General features: G+C 47.6%; 1 protein-coding gene across 1 annotated transcript; it reads left to right on the top strand.

Moving 5' to 3' along the window:
• The first annotated feature begins 4 nt into the window (after nucleotides 1–4).
• On the top strand, nucleotides 5–24,139 carry LOC129387491 (uncharacterized). The gene is made up of 4 exons (XM_072286183.1): nucleotides 5–415; nucleotides 11,351–11,588; nucleotides 21,218–21,417; nucleotides 23,139–24,139. The coding sequence occupies exons 1-4, from the start codon at nucleotides 5–7 to the stop codon at nucleotides 23,658–23,660; spliced, it is 1,371 nt and encodes a 456-aa protein (XP_072142284.1). The 3' UTR covers nucleotides 23,661–24,139.
• Nucleotides 24,140–24,538: the final 399 nt, after the last annotated feature.

Below are 24,538 nucleotides of genomic sequence, written 5' to 3'. Positions count from 1 at the left end.
CGCCATGCTTCGGAAGCAGACGTCCGAGACACCTGATGGCACTTCGTCCAGCTCACAAGGACGCTCCATGCGGCAGCCAAAACGGCACTCCGACACCGCAACGGCAGCTCCGCACTTGGCCGTCCCTGTGCAACCACTAAACACGCCGTCCGAGACGGTATTTGTGAGCACTTTTGGACTCTCCGAACATCGTCTCAGCACACGCCGGCCGAGTTCTACGGCGTCTTTCTGCTCGGCGCAATCAGAAGCCGCCGCGGAGGCAGCGCAGGACCCGGCACGCTCAGTCCTGATAGCTGCCGACGCCACCGAGCTTGAGGTCGACGCCCGCCGAAGCCACAAGAACCGGCGTGTCCTCGAGGTCGCGCCCAGCCCTGCCGAGGAGTCGCCGATCGGCCTATCATCAGCTGGCGCCACGGTGAGTGCGTCCTGAAATTTTGCGTGCCATCATATTCACGGGCGCTGTCGTACTTTTGATATGCTACCATGAAAATGTCACCGCCATACGCCCAGAGGGCGCATGTGCGTCATATACCGTGGGCTGTCCCGGTGGCTTCCTTCGGTTGCCGTAACTATAACAGCATGGCAGCGTCCAGACAGCCCGCTTCGATCTGAATTCGCCCTTGCTGCGTGCTGTATGCTGATACAGGAATACATAAACGATAAACTCAGTCATCACTTAACCTCATCTCACGCTGACTGCAGTGCGATGTTTTTTCGTTAGTGTTGAGATCAGCGCTTTGTTTTGACGTTATTAAGCCAAACAGGGGCCGTCACCAGGCCGCGGAAGTGTATTGATTTCTGCCCTCCAGATGGGCACTACACCAGTTCAATCGGTGATGCGTTGGCGATGCAGAATGCGCGAAAAAACGAATTCTTCGTTGCATCAGTAATTCCCATTTACGCTCTATGGTATTCGTCTCTCGGTATATCCACCGTGGTTCCAAGGAAAGCAGAGTAGTCCGCAGTGCGCTCTACTTACCTCGGTAAGTAGCACGCAAAGCAACATCTCTGTAGCAGCAAAATTCCTTTAGCATGTAGTCATTCGTGAAGTATGCGTTAAGAATGTTTTAGGGGAAACAAACGTACAGGGTGTGCCAGCTAACTTTAGCCAGCTTAAAAACATGCCTACTCACTCTGAGACGACGCTACCAAATGCCTGTTGCTGACTGTTATATGGAGTAAGCCACACTCCTTTTTGGTATTCTGCCTAATTGCTGAATTAGTCAATATTAATTAACCAACTTATGAAGCAACGAAGTTGGAGAAAAATTCCCCCATTGGATAGTTTGAAAGCGTCCGATCAAACACTTTCCTACTTTCTATCTACTAAGCGTTCTTTTTTTTTCGCTTACTGCAAATGCCCGCGAAATACATGAAAAAACATACCACGTGACCTGACCGCTAGCGCGCAGTGATTGCAGTGCTCCCTAACTTTCCGCGTACAAGCGACTATAGCATTTATTCGAACGTGCTGCCGCTTAAAAGCCGTCAGGGCAACGACGCAGGGGTTGACTGTGCGATTTACGCCAGCTATGTGCTTCCCTCGCGGCGGTTCAGGATAGCGATAAGCAGAAGCAGCAGTTATCGCTTGTGCTGCCGCAAGCAACAGGTGCGTCATCTCGCGGTAGCTGTAAGCAAGCTGATTATCCTTGACCCATTGTACTCTGTAAAGAAAGATGTTCAGCGAAGCTGATCCGATCGGCATTGATCTTTGGAAGATGCGCCGACCCATGCGGGTACACGTAACCGTAACCGGTAGAGACCGGCGACAAGCTACCTTTTCCTATATAAATATATGAGTGAGAGAGTGAGAACCGGGGAAGTTACGTTTGGCCGAAATTGAAATGTACAAAACGATGAAAAAAAATGCGAATGAAAGTGGAGGAAAAGGTAGCTCGTTGCCCGTCTCTACCGAACCCACAAACCCATAATGCGGAGGTTGTAGGTGCGGATTGTCTCTTAGCTTTATATGGTAATGATCAACAAATATCGAGCCCCTCTGTTTCCCTTCTCTCATAATTCATAGCGAGGGTCTCGAATCCGGCAGCCTTCATGTCATTAGGTAGCATAGGAGGGTAGCATGCGTAATGCCTGTTTTCCTATGTTCACGTACGTGCTAGCTGACGCGATCGGATGAAGAGGGATGCTCCAGATAAGCCCACCAAGGATCTGAGCGGCACTAGCTAACACACACACACACACACAAACATATATATATATGTTTGTGTGTGTGTGTGTTACAAATGTTACAAATGTTACACACGAGGTGTTTAACGCAGAACCAGATGAATCTGGTTGATAGGCGCGGTTGTTGAAGAGCGGTCTCGCGGCAGCTTGGCCAACGTCGTTCTCTTCTTTCTTCTTGTTGTCTCCGCGGCAGGCGTGGTTCATGACAGCTTGTGACAATATATATATATATATGCTACGATACAATAGACTCTAAGAGAGCAGCATCAGGAATCGGGGAGCTTTCATCTTGGCTCCTCTGCGTTTTAAGTACGCCGTCTTTAATCTCATTTGTCACTATCGCTGCATGCATAAAATTTCGGTGGCCTTGTGCAAGATATATACAGGGTGTCCCACGTAACTTCAGTCAAACATTAAAAATATGCAAATACCATGTAGCTTGACACAACCAACGTAATGTTGGCCGACACGCTTGGAGATAGATTTTTTCATTCCGCCTAATTAGCTAACTAGTCTTAATTATTCAACATCTTAAATATTATAATTACATGAAAAGTGTCAATGAGAAATTGTACAACATGAAAAACTCCCCATATAGCTTTCTGTCCCCCAATACGTGCTACATAGGTGTTTCTTCCGAGCGTAAAAGCGGCCCTCGAATACACGCAAAATGCCTCGAGCGGCCAGTCGCGCGGCAATTTTGCGCGTATTCGCGGACTTCTTTCACGCTCGTAAAAACGCCTTTATGTAGCATGTATTGAGCAACTGCTTTTTGTTGCTGAATACGCGCTACATAAAGGCGTTTTTACGAGCGTGAAAGAAGTCCGCGAATATGCGCAAAATTCGTGGACTTCTTCGCAAATTCGCGGAAGTTCGCAAACTCGCGATACATGTTTATGTATCGCGACTTTTTCATGTTGCTCTGCGATTTCCTCATTGATGATTTTCATCTACTAAACCCGCCGCGGTTGCTTAGTGGCTATGGTGCTGCGCTGCTAAGCACGTGGCGGCAGGATGGCATCCCGGCCACGGCGGCCGCATTTTTATGGGAGCGAAATAGAAGAACGACCGTGTACAGCGAACTCTCACTTGAGTGAACTTCAAGGCACCCAAGAAAATAGTTCACCTAACTGAAACTTCACTAAACTGAATATTCACTAGAATATGAAACAGCATAGGACAAAGTAGATATCGAGCCAAAAGTGTGATATGGAATTCATAGATTTATGTACATCAATACATACGAAGTTCATCATAGTTACGTTGCGGCCTATCTCAATCTGAAAAAAAAAAAAATCAGCAATTTCCATTTACACTGGTGCTCTTAAAGCGCAAGAAGTAACAAGGCTGTCCAGAGAGTATGTTTTTGTGCAATTCCTCTGGCACAGTGTGTTGCTGAGACACGAAGTCTCGCAACTTTTTAAGGCATCCTACAGCCTCGGCTAAAGTTAAAGGATTTGAACCTGCTTCTGCCATTGCATCTTCCTCATCGCACTCTTCTTCTTCGGAACGAACACTGGAAGCAATTTCCAGGTCTGATAGTTCAGCACCGGTAACGAGCACACTTTCACACTGCACATAGTCTTCTAACGAAGTGCTGCTTCGAAGTGTTGCCAGGGTCCACAAATCAAGTTCGTTCAACTGGAATATTCGCTATGCAGAAATTCGTTTAACTGAAATATTTTTGCAAAGAGTGCATAGGAAAACCACCTAGGGTCTTCTATAAGTTCGTTATTCTTAAATATTCGTTAAACCGACGTTTGTACAAATGAGAGTTTACTGCACTTAGATTTAGGTGCAGGCAAAAGAACCCCAGGTGGTCCAAATTTACGGAGTCCCCCACTACGGCGTGCCTCACAATCAGATCGTGGTTCAGGCACGTAAAACTCCATAACTTAAATTTTATAATGCTGAGTAAGTTAATTTATCAAGTAAGACTAATTATCTAATTAGGCGGAACGAAAAAAATCTGAATATCTCCAAGTGACGGCACACTTTACCTTGGGTCTATCTAGGTACGTGGCATTTGCATATGTTTAATGTTTGGCAGAAGTGACGTGGGACACCCTTGTATACATATATATATATATATATATATATATATATATATATATATATATATATATATATATATTATCAGCCTGGTTACGCCCACTTCAGGGCAAAGGCCTCTACCACACTTCTCCAACTACCCCGGTCATGTACTAATTGTGGCCATGTTGTCCCTGCAAACATCTTAACCTCATCCGCCCACCTAACTTTCTGCCGCCCTCTGCTACGCTTCCCTTCTCTTGGAATCCAGTCCGTAACCCTTAATGACCATCGGTTATCTTCCCTCCTCATTACATGTCCTGTGCATGCCCATTTCTCTTTCTTGATTTCAACTAAGATGTCATTAACTCGCGTTTGTTCCCTAACATAATCTGCTCTTTTCTTACCCCTTAACGTTACACCCATCACTCTTCTTTCCATAGCTCGTTGCGTCGTCCTCAATTTAAGTAGAACGCGTTTCGTGAGCCTCCAGGTTTCTGCCCCGTATGTGAGTATGTAAGACACAGCTGTCAGACACTTTTATCTTGAGGGATAATGGCAACTTGCTGTTCATGATCTGAGAATGCCTGTCAAACGCACCCCAGCCCATTCTTATTCCTCTGATTATTTCAGTTTCATGATCCGGATCCGCGGTCACTACCTGCCCTATGTAAATGTATTCCCTTACCACTTCCAGTGCCTAGCTACCTATCGTAAACTGCTGTTCTCTTCCGAGACTCTTAAACATTACTTTAGTTTTCTGCAGATTAATTTTTAGACCCACCCTTCTGCTTTGCCTCTCCAGGTCAGTGAGCATGCATTGCAATTGGTCCCCTGAGTTGCTAAGCAAGGCAGTATCATCAGTGAATCTGAAGTTACTAAGTTATTCTCCATGAACTCTTATCCCCAATTCTTCCCAATCCAGGTCTCTGAATACCTCCTGTAAACACGCTGTGAATAGCATTGGAGAGATCGTATCTGCCTGCCTGACGCCTTTCTTTATTGGGATTTCGTTGCTTTATTTATGGAGGACTACGGTGGCTGTGGAGCCGCTATAGATATCTTTCAGTATTTTTGCATACGACTCGTCTACACCCTGATTCCGTAACGCCTCCATGACTGCTGAGGTTTCGACAGAATCAAACGCTTTCTCGTAATCAATAAAAGCTATATATAAGGGTTGGTTATATTCCGCACATTTCTCTATCACCTGATTGATAGTGTGAATATGGTCTATTGTTGAGTAGCCTCTACGAAATCCTGCCTGGTCATTTGGTTGACAGAAGTCTAAGGTGGTCCTGATTCTATTTGCGATTACCTTAGTAAATACTTTGTAGACAACGGACAGTAATCTGATCGGTCTATAATTTTTCAAGTCTATGGCGTCCCCTTTCTTATGGATTATGATTATATTGGCGTTCTTCCAAGATTCCCGTACGCTCGAAGTCATGAGGCATTGCGAATAAAGTGTGGCCAGTTTTTCTAGAACAATGTGTCCACCATCCAACAAATCTGCTGTTACCCGATCCTCCCCAGCTGTCTTCCCCCTTTGCATAGCTCACAAGGCTTTCTTTACTTCTTCCGGCGTTACTTGTGGGATGTCAAATTCTTCTAGACTATTCTCTCTTCCAATGTCGTCGTGGGTGCCACTGGTGCTGTATAAATCTCTATAGAATTCCGCTACTTGAATTATCTCATCCATATTAGTAATGATATTGTCGGCTTTGTCTCTTAACGCATACATCTCATTCTTCCCTATTCCTAGTTTCATCTTCACTGCTTTTAGGCTTCCTGCGTTCCTGAGAGTATGTTCAATTCTATCCCTATTATACTTCCTTATGTCAGCTGTCTTACGCGTATTGATTAATTTGGAAAGTTCTGCCAGTTCTCTTCTTGCTGTGGGGTTAGAGGCTTTCATAGATTGGCATTTCTTAATCAGATCTTTCGTCTCCTGCGACAGCTTAGGGGTATCCTGTCTAACTAATTTACCGCCGACTTCTATTGCACACTCCTTTATGATGCCCATAAGATTGTCGTTCATTGTTTCAACACTAAAGTCCTCTTCCTGAGTTAAAGCCGAATATCTGTTCTGTAGCTTGATCTGGAATTCCTCTATTTTCCCTCTTACCGCTAACTCATTGATCGGCTTCTTATGTACCAGTTTCTTCCGTTCCCTCCTCACGTCTAGGCTAACTCGAGTTCTTACCACCCTATGGTCACTGCAGCGCACCTTGCTTAGCACGTCCACATCTTGTATGATGCCAGGGTTAGCGCAGTGTATAAAGTCTATTTCATTTCTAGTCTCGCTGTTCGGGCTCCTCCATGTCCACTTTCGGATATCCCGCTTGCGGAAGGAGGTATTCATTATCCGCATATTATTCTGTTCTGCAAACTCTGCTAATAATTCTCCCCTGCTATTTCTAGACCCTATGCCATACTCCCCCACTGACTTGTCTCCAGCCTGCTTCTTGCCTACCCTGGCATTGAAGTCTCATATCGGTATGGTGTATTTTGTCTTGACTTTACCCATCGCCGATTCCACGTCTTCATAGAAGCTTTCAACTTCCTAGACATCATGACTGAATGTAGGGCCGTAGGCCTGTACGACCTTCAATTTGTACCTCTTATTAAGTTTCACTACAAGACCAGCCACCTTCTCGTTTATGCTCTAGAATTCCTGTATGTTACCAGCAAGTAGTATTTTAGTATCTCTGCTAAGCTACGGTAGCGCAGGACGTGCCCGCTTTTTAGCACTGTATATGCTTCTTTTGTCCTTCTAACCTCACTGAGCCGTATTATATCCCATTTCCTTCCCGCTAATTCCTATAATAGCACTGCTAGACTCGCCTCACTAGATAACGTTCGAGCGTTAAACGTTGTCAGGTTCAGATTCCGATGGCGGCCTGTTCGGATCCAGATATTCTTATATATATATATATATATATATATATACCGAAGCCCACGACTCAAAAGGAACTGCGCAACTTCATCGCTTTGTCTTGCTATTCTCGGCGTTTCATTCGTAATTTCGCCTCAATCATCGCTCCCTTGACGCAGCTTCTTCCTGGCATATGTCAACTCTCGGCTTGGAATTCCGAGTGTGACGACGCATTTACGAAGCTCCGCCGGCTCCTCACGTCCCCTCCATTAGTGTGTCACATTGAGCCGTGCTCCTACTGAGATTCACACGGATGCTAACGGTGTCAGACTTGGCGCCATTCCCGCCCAACGCAAAGACAGCTTTGACGAGTACGTTGTCGCATGTGCAAGCCGCGCCCTAACAAAGGCAGAATCGAATTGTTCTGCGAAGGAAAAAATATCTGGCGATTGTTTGGGCAATCAGCAAATTACGTACTTACCTTTGCGGCCATCGGTTTGACGTTATCACAGACCATCATGCCTTCTTCCGGTTATCGTCCTTGAAACACCCCACTGGCCGCCTCGCTCATAGGGCTTTACATGTTCAAGAGTATGACATAAGTGTCATTTATCGTTCTGGACGCCAACATTCATATGCCGAAGCCCTATCCCGTTTTCCGCCGCCTTCTGACCCTGTTCACTCATAAACTTGCACCTCCGATTTGTCATCTCTTAACTTCAACGCAAGTGTATAATAGCTGTGTCTTACCAGTACTCACCTACGGGGCAGAAACCTGGAGCCTTACGAAAAGGGTTCTACTCAAATTGAGGACGACGCAACGAGCTATGGAAAGAAGAATGATAGGTGTAACGTTAAGGGATAAGAAAAGAGCAGATTGGGTGAGGGAACAAACGCGAGTTAATGACACCTTAGTTGAAATCAAGAAAAAGAAATGGAAATGAGCATGGGCAGGACATGTAATGAGGAGGGAAGATAACCGATGGTCATTAAGGGTTACGGACTGGATTCTAAGGGAAGGGAAGCGTAGCAGGGGACGGCAGAAAGTTAGGTGGGCGGATGAGATTAAGAAGTTTGCAGGGACGACATGGCCACAATTAGTACGTGACCGGGGTTGTTGGAGAAGTATGGGAGAGGCCTTTGGCCTGCAGTGGGCGTAACCAGGCTGATGATGATGATGATGACATTCAACGCCATGCCGGCTAAGCAGCGTAAAGATCCTTGTATCGCGCCACTGCTAGACTTCAGGTCTCACCGCTCAACTGAGTCTCTATCACGCACCGTTCGTTGACAAGCACAACACTTTGCTATCCGCTGTTGTATCAACGGAATTAACTCACCGACTGCCATCGATGGCTCGTCGTTATTCCCCATCATTTGCGCAGCTTTTCACGATGACCCCGAATGCGGCCACGCTGACGTTTTCAAAACATAATCCCGGCTTCGGCTTCGATAATAGTGCCGAGGCGTGTACAGATTCGATCGCCAGTACCTCCGTTCATGCTCTACGTGTCAACGCCGCAAGATGCCTCATCAGAGTTCCGTAGGTCCCCTGCAACCTTTACCCTTACCTGCCGGACATGCCGAACATGATGGCATTAAGGCCCCCTTCCAGGCGCTCCTGATGGTAGCCGATGAATCATTCTTGCCGCAGACCACCTCATACGGTACGCCGAAACAACTGCACTGCAGGCTTATAACACTGCCTCGCGAACTACCACCGTCTTCTCTCCTTTCTTCCTTCTCTTTGGACGAAAACCTGCCTGCTCCACGGACAGCTTTCTCCCCCACCATCCCGACGCTTCTGAAATGACACCAGTTTCAGAAGCTGCAGCTTACGCAGAAGAATTTCGCCAACTCACTCGCTCGTTCTCCACCGAAAATCAGTGGCGCCAAAAATCTCGCCATGACACATCCATTCCTGGCGGCCGCTATCCCCCAGCAACGCTCGTTTGACTTCGGGTCCATGCAACTCCTCCCAGCCAATCCACTAAATTTATTTCAAACTAGCACTGCCCCTACAGCGTACTGCAGCAAAGATCACCCGTGAACTATGTCATCGAGCCGCTTAAGCCCTCTTCTGACCACCGTTGTCGAGGGCACGAAATAGTTTATGTATCACGGCTTAAACCGTGCTCTACGATCCGCCAATGCTGTGTTTTCCCTAGATGACTAGGATGGCTCCTTTCTATGCGACGAGTGATTGCACTTGAGATTATCGGCGCCGGCACGGTGAATTGTGGAAGAGAAAGACTACGAAATAGTAGTGCGCACTCTACCTCTGTCCACCAGAAACTGTCCCGCTTTACTGGTCTTCTCTCAGGCGGCCTGCCGACTTTACTTGCCAGAACATCCCGCGACAATATATATATTTATGTACTCATACTGTTGGCCTGCCGGCCATTACAGGGTAGGTCAAAAGCACTTCAACAATTAGTACAATACATGAATGTTCCAATATTAAATAGAGAACATAAAAAGATAGGTCCATGGCAGCATTTCGGCAATTAGTATAGCACTCGAATAAGGCAGTACATTAATAAGCGAACATGAGCGAACAAGATGCATAAGCGATGTGTGTGTGTGTGTGTGTGTGTGTGTGTGTGTGTGTGTGTGTGTGTGTGTGTGTGTGTGTGTGTGTGTGTGTGTGTGTGTGTGTGTGTGTGTGTGTGTGTGTGCGTGTGTGTGTGTGTGTGTGTGTGTGTGTGTGCGTGTGTGTGTGTGTGTGTGTGTGTGCGCGCGCGCGCGCGCGCGCTAATTGATTCTTGAACAAGCAAGCTGGGTGACCACAGAAAACGATGCTGATCGGAGCCGCAGAAACAATGAAAGTAATCACAAAAAGCTGTGCTACTACCAGAGTGTATCGACATTCCCAGCTTGCGTGCCTAGCTCGGAAACTAGGCATTCTTGCTTGTTTAGAAAGACCGTCTGCCTGAACCTTCTTATGGCAGTGTTACTTAAGTCGGCCCATTGAATTCTACCATTCATGCAGGGCTTTCTCTGGACGTATCCATGGCACGACGTTATATGTCTTCCTCCTGCTTAGATGTTTTAGACGTCTCCCTGCGGAAATCGAAAGTGCTACTGAAAGGGTTCCCCCGCGTCATCAGGGACAATCGCCAAGGGTGCGTTTAGGATTCGAGTAGTGTTCACGCGCTCGTGAACGTGAATAGCATTAATTCACCGCTGTTTTATTCTGGCCTAGGCGTCGGCTTCGGCAATTAAACGAAGCCGAGAAGGTCAGGATTTTTCACACGTGCCATGACAGCGTCTTTAGGCGTTTAAGAAGAGTGCTGACGCTTCGGCTCGTTCTTACTCATCCATAGCGCTCAAAGCTTAACAATAGATGTCATCGAGCCGTGAAAGTCTTCATCCTGCATCGTTGCCTCTCTAGATTTCTGACGAGTTCATTCATTTCTGTACGTCGAATAATGAATGTATCGATCGTTTCAAGACGCGAGCTATCCAATGAACGACAAGCGTTTGCCGCGTAAACCAACGCCGATCCAAGTCAGTGACAAGGCCACCCGCCTGTGTGTTACACAAAGCTATAGGCCTCCATATTCTAATATCGAGAACCAGTCTCACGAAGACCTCTCGCATAACACCTGAACTTTGCTGCTATGGGGAGATGAAAAATAGCGAAAGTGTATAACAATATTTATTTCCCAGAAAATGAGCAAACGGGGTCAAAAGCATGCGTCTGCATTGCAACACAAAGATATTTCTTTTTTCGAGTGAGAGTGCACGTTCTTAATTGATGTGTAATGATAGTCTACTATTTGTGTAAGTACCTGTCGTGTATGGTGCTTTAAAACATCTGTTATCAGTTTGCCTGTCACATGTCGCCACGTATGTATGATCTGGGCACCGTCAAGCTGTTTTCTTGCAGCTTTTAGCCCAGGAGTCCAGCCAGAATATCTTCTGTTAAATAAAGCGAATTGAACTGAAAAAATGCCTGCGTGTCTCACCTGAAGCGGGCAGGCTTGACACCGACATGTCGCTCCACATGGTAGTTTTCGTTCCATCCCAGCAGTACTTCCTCATACAGTAATCAGCCACGTGCAAATTGAAAGGAGCGAAAGTTTCGCGATCGCTTATCCGCGCCAGTAATATCATGTGCCCTAAGCAGCCCCCCATGCGTTAGGCTAATCGATCACGTGCAAATGTCGAGAAATTTTGAAAAACTCGTAGATGGCTTACTAGGTATAAAGCGTGTATTCCACCTTCCACAAACCATACCCACTCCTGCAGCTGCTGATGACCAATACCCTGTCACCAGATGTCCCCGAAACAAGGCACCAAGCCGGTGAAGCATCCACTGTTTCTACCAGAACCGCTGAGGATCCTCGAGCCCTCAGAGCTGCTCAAAAGCCGGGTGACACAACGACTTCCAAGCTCGCCGGACGGGCACGACGCCTGGCCCCAGCAGAATCACCCTGGCAGAAGGGCCGCGCCCGAATGCCGTCTACCGCATTTCGCAAGTGTCGCTGTGAGTAAAGTTCATATTAACCACTGATACACAAGTATAATGCGCTGTCGCTGAGTCACACGTGCAGATCCTGTGGAATGAGGCGCTCGTATTCACATGTGACTTAGGAGCTCGCTTTATACTCCGTTGGCTGGGTACCAAAAACCGCACGATCGTTATTACACCAGATGCAAGTGCTCACAAGATCGCGGATTAAATTCGAAGCCGCATTGCAAGTGACGCGAAATGAAAAAAAAAACAATAAATCTGAGGAAACCTAAGCACTTCTTATGGGTTGTGAATGCGAAAAGTATAATGTCCAATTGAACGCCGCTGAGCGGTCTTTTGAGTTTTGCGTTGCGAGTAATGTACCATAGCGGTAAGTGCTGCCCGAACTAGCAAGCAGCAGCAGCGTGCGGTGCCAACGCCGTATGCCAATGACGTCCTATCTACGAGAGACCGAGGAAACAGCAGCGGCCACCAAAGCCGTCAGGCGCGCGCAGCGACTAAGCCCAATGGGGGTGAGATAGGACGGCGCGCCGACTTGCGAAATCGAGCGTGACGTGGCGTCGCGGCGATGTCCTCTCCCCTCACGCAACAGCTGGCGCGCTTCTTGCAAGGAAATGTCTTGTTTCGCCTTGAGTTCTATTACTTCTTTTTCTTTCTTCCATGACAGGCACGGTCGCGAACAGACGGGCGGTCTCCGTCAAAGTTGGCACAGTGGGCTCCAGAAGTGTAGATGTCTGAGGAATCTTCGTTAAATGCACATTTTGCACAAGCAGAGCACCCTCGACACCTTTGCTACCCATGCCGAAAACGCTGACACTTAAAGCATCGGCGCGGTATGGGAATGTACGGTCGTACACGGAGCGTACCATATCCGGTTTCGATTGACTCAGGGAGGTTCCTTGCTGCAAAAGTTATGATCAGATACTTGGTTGGAATTTCCTTATCGTCGCGCCTTATCTTAATGCTTTGGACCTTTACCACGTCCTGGCCTTGCCATTCATCCAACAGCTCGTTATCATTAAGTTCAAGCAGATTGTCATAACAGGTGACACCGCGCACAGTGTTCATGGACTTGCGTGGGCCCACTGAGACAGGAAAGTCTCCAAACGAAACGTGTTTTCACAGTTTCTTGTATTATAGTTTGTCACGCACTTCTAAAAGAAGGTCGCCACTTCCCAACTTAGTTACTGTGTAACCTGAGTCCACAGCTTCTGTCAAACGTAGCAGGTGTCCCCTTTCGCCCACACTGCTCCCTCGAGGCGCGCTCGTGACGTGGCGTCGCAGCTAATGAGAATTTTCCTATAGCGTCTCGCTGCTACAGACGACAGACGCCGGCTTTTTCGCTCAATGGGCCATTTGACGCTTTCGCATAAGATATCTCGTGTCCACTGACCTATGTGCACGTTAAGGCAAACCAGATGGACCAATTTCGCACCGCATCTCTCAAATAGCGACATAGCTCAATAGCGCGGGTGTTGTTTCCGGCGCTAAACGTTATCACTCAAATTAACCAATAAATGAACGGGTTGTGTTCACGGTCATATTTCGCAAATTTGCAGTGTTCTCTTGCAGAATGTCTTGACGTTGCTTTTTAGAACAGTAGTTTCACATGGAGAAATGCCAAGACCCTAACAGCTCACAAAGGCAGGCAAACACCATTTGTTTTCTCGCGTGCTAAGTGATTGTTCTCTAACAACTGACAATACCGCTACACGCAGGAACCCGACACCCTGCGTGTTCTATTTTATGTAGATATATTGTCAACTATCTCGCACTACTATATTTGCTTTTGCTGCTTTATCGCTTCTCCGTTTTCTTCCTTAATTGCTGAGCAACCTGTAGTAAATATAATATAGTGCAACCGGCGATGCCTCTTATTGCGCCGATTTACGCCGTCGGCGTCGCCGAGAGTTTCCGTATAAAGTCGAATTGCGCTGAGATTGTGGCCGCGCGCCGTATATTGTAGGTACGAGGCAAAGCCCGCGAGGGTGAGCAGATAAGGATGGTGGCTTGATGCAGCGGTGCCTTATCTCGTGTACAAGGGAGCAAAGTGGGGAGTGTGCGCGCTGACTTTTCGCGCACATTCACAAATTGGTTTCTGTTCCTTCTCGCGTGTGCTTTTCAATCAGTGATTATGGATTCTTCGAGAGCACTGCGCTGTCTATTTCTTCTGGTCCAGTACGTCCAGGCCCTAGCCCGAAAGTGTCATGCGTTGACCCGTCCCGAGCCTTGCCCGGTGGTTTAAAACCTGGCCCGTATCCGGCCCGGCCCGGCCCATTTCGGCGCGTTAGCCTTTAAAAATAAACGAAGCATAGCCCAGTTCTCGGTTATTATGAAGGTACCAGCAGCGCACGGAGTAGCTTCTAGAGAAAGTCACGAGTGTGTCAGCAGTTCAACTGGCGTTGTTGCTGACAAATGAGCAGGTAAAAGCGCAGAAAGAAATCGGTACCTTCGGTTCATTATGCTCCTGAGTGAAACGTGAAAAGAACGCCTGTAATACATTAGCCAATTAGTTCCACGGTAATACATAGCCAAGGCACAGGCACCCACCGTGGTTGCTCAGTGGCTATGGTGTTGGGCTGCTGAGCACGCGGTCGCGGGATCGAATCCCGGCCACGGCGGCCACATTTCGATGGGGGCGAAATGCTAAAACACCCGTGTGCTTAGATTTAGGTGCACGTTAAAGAACCCCAGGTGGTCGAAATTTCCGGAGTCCTCCACTACGGCGTGCCTCATAATCAAAAAGTGGTTTTGGCACGTAAAACCCCATAATTTAATTTTTTTTTTTTAAGGCACAGGTGACTACTCATGCACACAGCGCTCAGAGCTTTATCTGATTACTGTATTTCAAAGAACCATTGCAACGTACAATACTATGACTCGAGAATAACCTTGGCGAGATATTTATGTAAAATATGGTTGAAACGCAAGGGTAACGCTTGCGTGAAGCCACATTTACCGTGGAATGAGCAATTTTTATTGCTTTATACGGCTTCATTCTAATGGCGGCCCTTTTCAGTCAGCAATTTGAGCATTATGGCCCGTCGTGTGAGTGAACTTCGATTCTCTGTTTTCGTTTCAACGTGTAGGATATTAAGCGCAGGGCATTTACGGCACAGTAACTTCGAAAGTACAGCGTCAAGCCGGATGTTGTTATAGCGCAAGCGCGAGCAGCTGCAGCGCAATCCCGTGCCTGGTCGTTTCTTTATTTAACGTTGCGCGCCAGGTTTGTACCAACTTCTCGCGTTGCTGTCAGCGCTGCAGTTTCTGTGATCGTGTTCTTTTTTAAATAACACATGGGGAAATAACAAAAAATGGTTGAGGTTCAATTCTTCTAAACCTAGTCATCGCGAACGAAAGGTATGTTTGGCTCGGCTTTGCAAAGACTATGCACACAGTGTTTCATTAAAGTTAGGCCACAGTCTTTCACACACGTTACACACGCTGCCACGACCGTGATGTCGCGGTGAAACCTGGCTGTCGCAGTCGAGCTTGCCGCCAGCCGAAGGTTGTGATTCGTCAAACGCTCGTTGTAGGTGCCGTTGCTTAATTAAATAAACAACATTAAAATTGTCTGACGGCCGGATTCGAGCACAGGAACTCAAGCACAGAAGCCTGATAATGAAACCATTAAGCCACGGACTTTTTTTATTGCCTGTTTTGTACTACTATATCGAACAACCAATGACATTTGAGAAAACAAGACAAATTAGTAAGTTTTCAGCACCAAGTGTCAACCTGACAGGGCCGACTATTTTAGAATTCTTTTTAGCGCGGTCAAGGGTTCCACCCTTGACAGCCACGCAGGTACACAATCTTGTGCTTTCTGAATTTCTAGAAATCTCGAGATGCATTATCGAAAAAGCATTCGTGCAGGGGTATCGCAGTGATACCCCGCCATACGGAGGCACCATAGACAGTGAAGGCCAACTAGCATAATAAGGTCAAAGGGCAGTCCATCATCGTTTTCTATAGGTAAATATCTAATACCCGGTGGATCTAAAGGAAAGTCTGTTTTGATAGTCCTCTGAAGTACATGCCAAAACAAGACACCCGCCCAACAATCTAGAAATACATGATCTATAGTTTCTGGTTTCTTACAGATCAAGCAATGCGAGCCCCAGGGTAAGAAAAACCACGATCTTCTAAAAAGGATTTGACAGTCAACGTACCCGTGTGAAGCTTAAAAAAGAAAGACTTGGTCCCTGGCGTTACTTGCATTCTTTTCACCCGCTTAAGCACGTCTTGCCCCTGGCCTCCACTGTATACGGCCCTGAACATCGACACAAGGAGAGCTACATCGCATACATCTTTGTAGAGAGTTTTACGTTTCACTGACAAAAGGTACTCATTTGAAAATCTAATGGACAAGAACGGTACACTTAAAATAACTTCTTCAAGGAATCCAAAAACAGGACCGCTCATATTCTCTGTACAGACTACATAGCCAGGTAACGCGCTCCTTAGCCTCACTTGGCACGCCGTGCGCAAGAAAGGATCGCTTAATTCGGGGAAAAATAAAAACTGGTTTATGACCTGTCCTATAAAAAGGTGCGTCATTCCCAAACCTCTGTCTTTAACTCGTATAAACAAATTCGTTCGACTGGACCGTCCCCAATTCGAAGCCCACACAAATAATGCGAAGACTCGGTGCAACTTGTGTATATTTACTCTTGAACAATGCAATACCTGCATTACATACCAGAGTTTTGCGACAAGAGATAGATTGCAAACTGTAGCTCTTGCAAGCGTTGACAGATGTCCACCATCCCACTTGTTCACTTTTATCTGTGTTTCCCTTGTTAGATCTTGCAAATACTCCTCGTTATTTTTGTAATATTCCAGCGAGACGCCTAGGTATTTAACGGGTGTCGGCAGCCGCTTGACGTTGGCGAAAGTGACCGGGGTGGAAGGCCATTCTGCGTGCCAGAAGCCAAGGCACTTTCCCCAGTTTACCAGGCTTCCAGTTACCTTGCCGAAATCCTTCACTACAGCGATAGCTGCAGCTACACTTTCTTTATCTGTACAACAAACTGCGACGTCATCCGCATATGCCAGAATTTTAACGTCCGATGCATTTAATCTGAAGCCGTGAATACTGCTGTTTTCAATGATCGCTAGGCACATTGTTTCTATTTATATACTGAACAGAAGGGGACTGAGGGGGAAGCCTTGGCGTACAGAGAGCTTTAGGTTAATCGGGGCCCCACTGACTTGTTAACAATTAAACGAGTAGTGCAGTTTCGGTATGCCAAAGCTACCCCATCTCTAATGATGGATCCGTCATTAATGTGGTCTAGGATGGCAAGAAAAATGCCGTGAGGTACACAATCAAACGCTTTCTCAAGATCGAGCTGTAGAATTGCTACCCCTGCTTGCATAATGTCGCAGCGCTCCAACACGCACCGCATCTTATGTATATTAGTCACAGTCGACCGCCCCATAATGCCACATGTTTGGTGAGGACCCCAACCAATTCTTTATTTACTTTCTGTAGCCGCCTTGCTAGCCCATTCATCAAGATTTTATAATAACAATTAGTTTGTGATATAGGCCTGTATGAGGAAACCAATTTTAACTTCTCTGTCTCTTCTGTCTTTGGTATTAATACAGTATGTGCTTTCCCTAATGACCGGGGTAGGACATCTAGTTCGTAAGCCTCATTAACAAGAACTGTAAGCACATTAGATAATTCTTTTTTAAAAGTCTTCTAAAACGAAGCGCTCAGACCGTCAGGCACTGGCGACTTGCCGAAATTCAGGTTACCTATAGCCTTTTCTACTTCCGTTGGTGATATGGGTGATTCCAACTCTGTTCTGGTGCCATCTTGCAGCCGTGGCATTCTCTCAAGAAATTCTTTAAACCTCTCTGCATTGACACGTCTAGAAGCAAAAAGCGCTACGTAATGTCGAGCAAACGCACGTCATATGCTGTCATTGTCTGTCATTACTATCCCGTTACCTTCAATAACATCTATTTGGTTCCATCGGGCGCGACATTTTTCGAGCCCAAGTGCGCGTTTTGTTGGACATTCATCTATGGCCACCGCGTCTACCTTTGCTCTCACTTGCGCTCCGCGATAACGGTTCTCATCATAAAGCTCCAGTTTCTGTTTGAAACTACGCAGATCTTCGGCATACACACCTGGCGTTTCGCATTCAAGTGCTCTTAGCTTTTCAAAACTCATCTTAAGCCCTTTCTCTTTCTTTTCGGCTTCAAACAATAAAATGCTGGATCTTTCTATCGCTTTAATTTTAATCTGTTGCTTAAAAAAATCCCACTGCTCTCCTATTTTGTCCCCGCTATCTTCATGGATATTCTTAATTGCATGCATCACTGCTTCGTTGAAAGATTCATGCCTTAATAAATTGCAATTCGATTTCCATTGCTCCCATGGAAAGCTCTTGCTCTCTTTCTTTGACCCTACTTGATATTTTACAAGGCAGCGATCAGTAAAAGAAATCGGCGAAACACTATAACTGCGACACTTTGGGTTCGTATCCGCTGACAGCTACAGTCGGTCCAAGCGGGCATGGCTGTTGCGCTGAAAATGAGTACTTCACAGCTCGGGAGCCCTCCAGGCACTCTGCAATATCGTCTAGCTCATGCTCTTTAATCATTTGTGACAACACATCACTCCTTTTGCCTTCAACCATTCTTCCACTTGACCTATCACTTCAGTTCAAAAGGCAATTTAAATCCCCAACCAAAACAAGCTGCTTATCAATGCACCAATACTGTCTTAGGTTAGAAAAGAAATTTACGCGTTCTTAAGCCAACTTGCAGCATAAACACACATGACACGCCATGAAATATCACTATATGTGAAATCACACACCACAAATCTACCGGAAGAACACGAAGAAACGCTTTGCACTGACAGTCCTGGATCCCTTCGAACAAGGAGGACGCACCCTCCGGACTTGCCGATAGCGTGGCTCACCACGGCGTGGTACCGTGCAGTGAACCCCCGGAGCATGTTTGCCGTCTGCTCTTCTCCTTCCCCTTTCGTCTCCTGCACAGTCAAGTCGTCAAGATCTTCTTCCATTAACAACCGGTATACAGTTGACTGTTTTTTCCTAGAGGCCAGACCTCGAACGTTTAAACTGGCGAGTGCAAGTGACGTTTGAGGAGCCATCGTTGATTTCTGGAAAAGGTAGGCCCGGAGCATGGCGCTTACATAGCGCGTCTAGCTCAATGCTAGACGCCTCCGGGACCGCCTGGTGATACGGTCTCACCACTTTGCGAAAGTGACTTGTCAACTTTCCTATCCGCCGTGCCCCTAGGCCTTGCCCTGAGGTTCGTGCGCCTACCCGTTGGTGTCGTCGCAGGCGGTCCCTCGACGCTTCGCGCGCCGACCTTGTCTCCTTGGTATGTTGCCTCTTCAAGCGGTCATTTAACTGCCGAGCTGACACCAGTACTCCCCGAGAATGCCGCTGGCGTTCGGTGACGCGCCGACTGCATCCGGATCCGCACTTGGACTACGAGGGACGCTTTTCGCGGCCCCCCGTTTAGATACTTCGTGCGTGGGAGTTTCGGCTACTTGAGAAATTACATCTTTTGCAGAGTCGTCCGTTCCCTCAGCCGCTTTTGCCGCAGAGTTTGGGGGGCTGTGTGCTGCCTCTGATCGATCTTCACTTGCTGGAGTTGAGGCATCGCAATGTGGCCCAGTTGTGGTCACATCCCCGCTACCTTTCGCTCCGTCCTCTGCCTTGGTCACGTCCATAATGTGCACCGTTGAATCATCACCGGCTGTTCCGGTCACTGCGGCGTAGGAACGAATGCACTCGGCGTCGACATGACCGAAACGCCGGCAGTGCGAGCAACGTGGCACCTTCCACTCGCGACGCACATGTCCGGAACCATGGCAGCGCAAGCACTGCATAGGCCGACCTGGTGCAACCAACAGCGCTAGTTCACCGGCGACTCGAATCTGCTGTAGCAGGTCGTCAAACTTGAGACCACTCTTGAGCTTCAGGAGCACAGTCCAGGTAGTTGTGCCTTTCTAGTTCACTCCCTCCACACGCCAGCGTTCCCGAATAACCTCAGTTACATTGCCAAACGCCGCCAACGCCGTACGCACGTCGTCTTCCGCCACGCGGTGTAGCAACCAATGAAGCCGAAGCCTCACCTGCTGCTCCTGCGGGTCGCTGACGAGACAGCGTCGCCCCTTGACCTGAAGTTCTGTCAATCCAGCCAACCGCTTCGTTGCCTCCGGGCTGTTTAATGTCACGGCCCACACATGGTTGATCTGGTAGGCACCCAAAGCCACAACGTCAGGGAGCAGCCGTTCCTTGTGCAAAGCGTCCCGGAAACATTCGACCCTGAAGGACGGCGCTCGAACATTTCCGTGCAAGAACAACGTGTTCAAACCGACGCGTCCTGTTGGCAAATGCGGCAAAATTATCTCGTAATCCGTGTCGACTTCAGCTACCATCCTGTTACCGCGTCCAGGGTGGGACGCTGAGACCGCTCGTGAAGAGCCCGACATTCCGCGTCCGCTCACGTGGGTGGCTGAATAGGAAGTGTTTAAGTCACGGACGCATGTATCGACAAGCGAATGAAACACCCTTATGAATTTATCGCGGGCATGCCAGTGCCTTGAGACGCTTGGCGCGTTTCGATTTGGTCACCTGAACAAGCTCCGTCGTTGCAATTATTAGCAATTGTGCCTGTTCGCGGCGTCTTCTGCACTTCGAAGAGCATACATTGCGCTGAAATTTGCGACAACAAGGTTTATATAGCATAACATACAATGCCACAAGAACGTTTGAATCCACAAGCACGAAGATCAGACAAATCCATGTACTTCCCATAATTCCCATGGTGGTACAACGAATGCAGCGCCAGAGTTCCCTCTAGTAATTAGTGTATGAAACTCTGCTTCCCAGCATTCCCATGGTGGGTCATCGACTGCTAGGTTATCCCTCTAGTTTATTGTAGTTAACTCTACGGCTCAGACGAAGCGCAGCTGCGACACCTCCTCCCAGCGCATCACGTGGTGCGACGTCACACCTGCCACACTCGCGCTCCGGCGGGTCAAGGTCACTGCGACGCGATGAATGACCTTGCGAGACATGGCGTGCTAGAGCTTTCGCTTTAAAAACATACAGGCACGCACGCACACGAACACACATCCCACGCGCACACACAAGGAAGAAATCTTGTCGGGAAACCAGGAAACAACATATTAGCTTTACAAACGTTAATGACCCCGAATTGGGAGGTTAAGCACAACTCGCGAATGTGCGGGGCTCCTGAAACGTGTGGTCACAGCGCACACGTGGCAAATCCGAGACGACAAATGTCTTTGCCGCAGTTAACGGCCATATAGTTCAAGACAAGTATCTGTCGTCCAGGTCACGGGATCCAATCCCGCCAGGGCAGCCTCATTTTGATGGCGACGAAATGCAAATACGCCCGCGTTCCGTGAATTTGTTGCCTGTTAATGACGCCCAGGTGGTTAGAATTAATCCGCAGCCTTTAACTATACTGCGCGTCCCAGAATGAGTTTGTGGCTTTAGCACTTAAACCATCCCCCCCCCCCCCTTTTTTTCTCCATACAGCCAATACAGTACTAACAACGGCCAGTCAGTGAACGTTCGTTTTGTTCTTAACCAGCACATTATTCACTGGCACAGCACTGGAGCAGCTCGAGACACTGGCTGCCTCGGGAGGTACAGAAGACCACTGGAGCCCCAGCGAGGGAACCAGTGAACGCCTGGGCTCTCTGCTACCACCGCCACATGAGAACAGCCCTTCGCACAGTTTAACCCGGCGCCTGTCATTCCCGACGAAAGGAACCGCCGGCGTTTCAGCTGGACTGGGACCCAAGAAGTTGGTATGCGAAACTGCTTGTGCCCGCTCCTTTTCACTTGAATCATATACGGACCAACGCTGCCATGCATATAATTCGTATCAAGGAGGATATGAGATTGGGCAACACGGCTCATTTTTCACTTACACCTGCAGATAGAGATCGCAGTCCCAGCCGCCAAATTTCTAGACCGTCATCGCGATTGCATTTATAGCACAAACGAAAAGTGTGCGCTTATAGAAAACTAGGCGCAGTTCTCGATGAGTTTCCACCTACGCCTTCGGTTTCCATCGCACGTGTAGCTGTTCGCCATAATATAACTACGGTTGTCATAGTAAACGGTGCTCGCGCTGATGTGCATGCGCTGACAACAGGAAAATACATTATTAGAAACAATGCTGTTCGTTGCCAGCTCCCTTGAGAAAACACAGACACCTGCGTTCAACTTTCGCGATATCAGGTATATCTGAACATCGGTGGGCACTTTAACAGGCACTGTCTAATTTACTGAAGTATGGTAGTCGTGCGGCTTTTTTGGTCTGTGCTTGCAAATGGGGCTATAAGTAGCACGGAAATGTTTGGTGCTTTGATATGAAATACTAAGAAGGAGCCTTCACATATATAGTGAGTTTCTATGTAAATATGTTTAAATAAAATTACAATAACACAACAATATACTGTACAATTCAAGGTTTCGCGCCTCTGATGTAGTTTGTGAATGTATTTTGTGCTTGGGACTAATTCGGTGTTTTGACACGCTTGAACATGTATCGGCTGGCGATCGATCAATACCCTCCGCGATGTTTTGGGGACTATCCACGCCCATTTCTCTATATCAGACTTGTACGTAACGAAATACATGCAATTAATTAATTTTTTGGTAATCTTCTAATTTAACCTTTACTTAGTTTAATTGGTAACAATAACTGTAGTTCAATTACATTTTTCGGTAGCCGATTACATGTAACCATTTGCCTTATTGACGAGGCAAGATTTAACAGGCAACGCCACTTTGAGAACCTAAATTTGGCAGTAACTACGGCAGCACACACGCGATAGCGCCGCGCAGCAGCCTCGCGAATGCACATATTCAGACAGGCAAACCCAGGGGCTCAGTATTTGGTTTCACATTCAAGCGGTGCTGGTATGTCTCGATAGCGATCTCTCATGGCGTCCATGCCAGCAAATCGCATACGGGCAATCCTTTTTTTTAGCTCTTCGTTAGCCAAACCGAGACCGTCTTCAACTCCCAGCGAAAATCAAGCGCTGCGCTTCATGGAGGACTCATACGCTGCAGGGGTGACCGAAATTTTGTGCACAAGATCCGAATAAGTTGCAACACCGCCCCAATCTCAGCGCGCACATCGAGCGAACTGGCTAACTTACCTGTATTTCCCTTTCTATTTTTTCTCTCCGTTAGCCAGTTTTCAGTGTCGCTGGTGATGTCTTCACAGCAGTAACGGGAGACGATGATCAAGTATGTTTTTTTAAAAGCAATGGTTTGCCTAGATAAGCAGTGTATAAGGGGCTGCAGCTGGCGCATTGAAAGTGGTAGGCCAGCTTCGTCTTCACTGCATATATGCAACGTCAATAAGTGTTGGAAATAATGTAGAAGCAATCAATTACTTCCATGGGGCAGTAATAGCAAATATCATAAATCATATTTGTGAGTGATACAGTTGTAATCAGTTGTTTATTTCTGTAATGTGTGCAACTCTGGTCTGCATCTACCGTTATCACTGCAGGCGCGCGTCTGGTCGTGGCCCTGTGTGTGCGGAGGATTACTGGCATTGCTGCTGCTCGTGGCCGTGCTGGTGTTTGTGGCATTCTCGATGCCGAACCCGGATGTTATCCAGGCTCCCCGCCTCTGCACGTCCACCGACTGCGCTGATCACGCGACCGCGCTGGGTGTCGGGAAGTACAGCGAAGAAGGTACAAGAGACCAGACTGACCCCTGTCTGGACTTCGGCGCGTTTGTGTGCTCGGCAGCCCCTATTCGGCACCCTTGGTCGAGGCTGCCGCTGATAACGCAGCTGCTGTTTGACTACGCCACGCAGTTGGGTCGACGGGTGTCATCTGTGGCCGTGCTCGCCAAAGCCACCATGGCCATGCGCACCTGCCTGGACAGTTCCACACGAAGCGACGGCGACGTGGAACGCCTGCTCGAGTTCATGGATGGCCGCAGTTTCGACTGGCCAATAGACGAAGGCGCCCTGGGTGATCCGTCCGACTACAGCAGGCCACTCAAGGTCTTAATCCGCGCGTAAAACTCCACATCGCCAGTATCACGCGACAATGCAGGGCAATCACTTAGGAATGATGCAGTATTAGAAGAAACGGGATCTACTTTCCCCTGCCCTAATTTTCTACATTAGTTCCTTGCGAAATTTTCCGCGTAATAGCTTTTATTAAAGTGTTCATTTGCCTAGCTAATAGTTAACTTTCGAACCCAGAAGACTAAACACAGCGAATCGCTTTGACCCACGAATTAGAAGACTCGCCTGCTCACAGCTTTCTACACTTGCAGGAAAAGACACAAAACGAGCACTCCAGCTGTAAACTGTGCTCTGTCCACGAGCACTTACCGCATAAACTCATATAATGTGTGATGCACTCGTAAAACAATCTAATTTGATGGCCCCGATATTATGGGCATGTTGCCTCCTTACAAATTAAATCATCGTGCTAGTAACTATTTATGTTTTATAGGAGCACAACTCAGCCATTATAAAACAAGCAACTCTGCGACATTCCGACAAGTTTGACCACGGCGTTGCTGTGGTCGTTTACGTCAATTACCAGTGAATAGTGGCTAGTTGCACTGAAACTGCTGCGCTATACCGCAGGCGCTGGTAGAGCTGAGTGCAAAGTGGGCGCTACCTCTGTGGTTCGACATCGACCTACGGCGGTCAGGCAGTCAGCAAGGACGAACCATCGTGCAGACGTCATCCGCAATGGCTGCCGTATGGCTCAAATTACATATTGAAGTCGAGAAGCTCAGTCTCAGCGCAATCTATGTGGAAACATTCTTATCAACGCTGATTTCGAAACGAGGCGCAGCGCCATCTTTTATTGCGTTTCTGCGGCGGGACAGCGCGGAAGTCCAGAGCAAGGTTTTTCAGCACCTTAATGACGCAGTAGTGGC

Source organism: Dermacentor andersoni, chromosome 2, assembly GCF_023375885.2.
Source record: "Dermacentor andersoni chromosome 2, qqDerAnde1_hic_scaffold, whole genome shotgun sequence".
Lineage (NCBI taxonomy): Eukaryota > Metazoa > Arthropoda > Arachnida > Ixodida > Ixodidae > Dermacentor > Dermacentor andersoni.
This window is presented reverse-complemented; position numbering and strand designations above follow the sequence as displayed.

Coding starts and splice junctions, on each gene's coding strand:
- LOC129387491 (XM_072286183.1), top strand. CDS start 5: ATGCTTCGGAAGCAGACGTCCGAGACACCTGATGGCACTTCGTCCAGC. Junction 416..11,350: donor TATCATCAGCTGGCGCCACG/GTGAGTGCGTCC, acceptor CCACTCCTGCAG/CTGCTGATGACCAATACCCT. Junction 11,589..21,217: donor CGCATTTCGCAAGTGTCGCT/GTGAGTAAAGTT, acceptor TCACTGGCACAG/CACTGGAGCAGCTCGAGACA.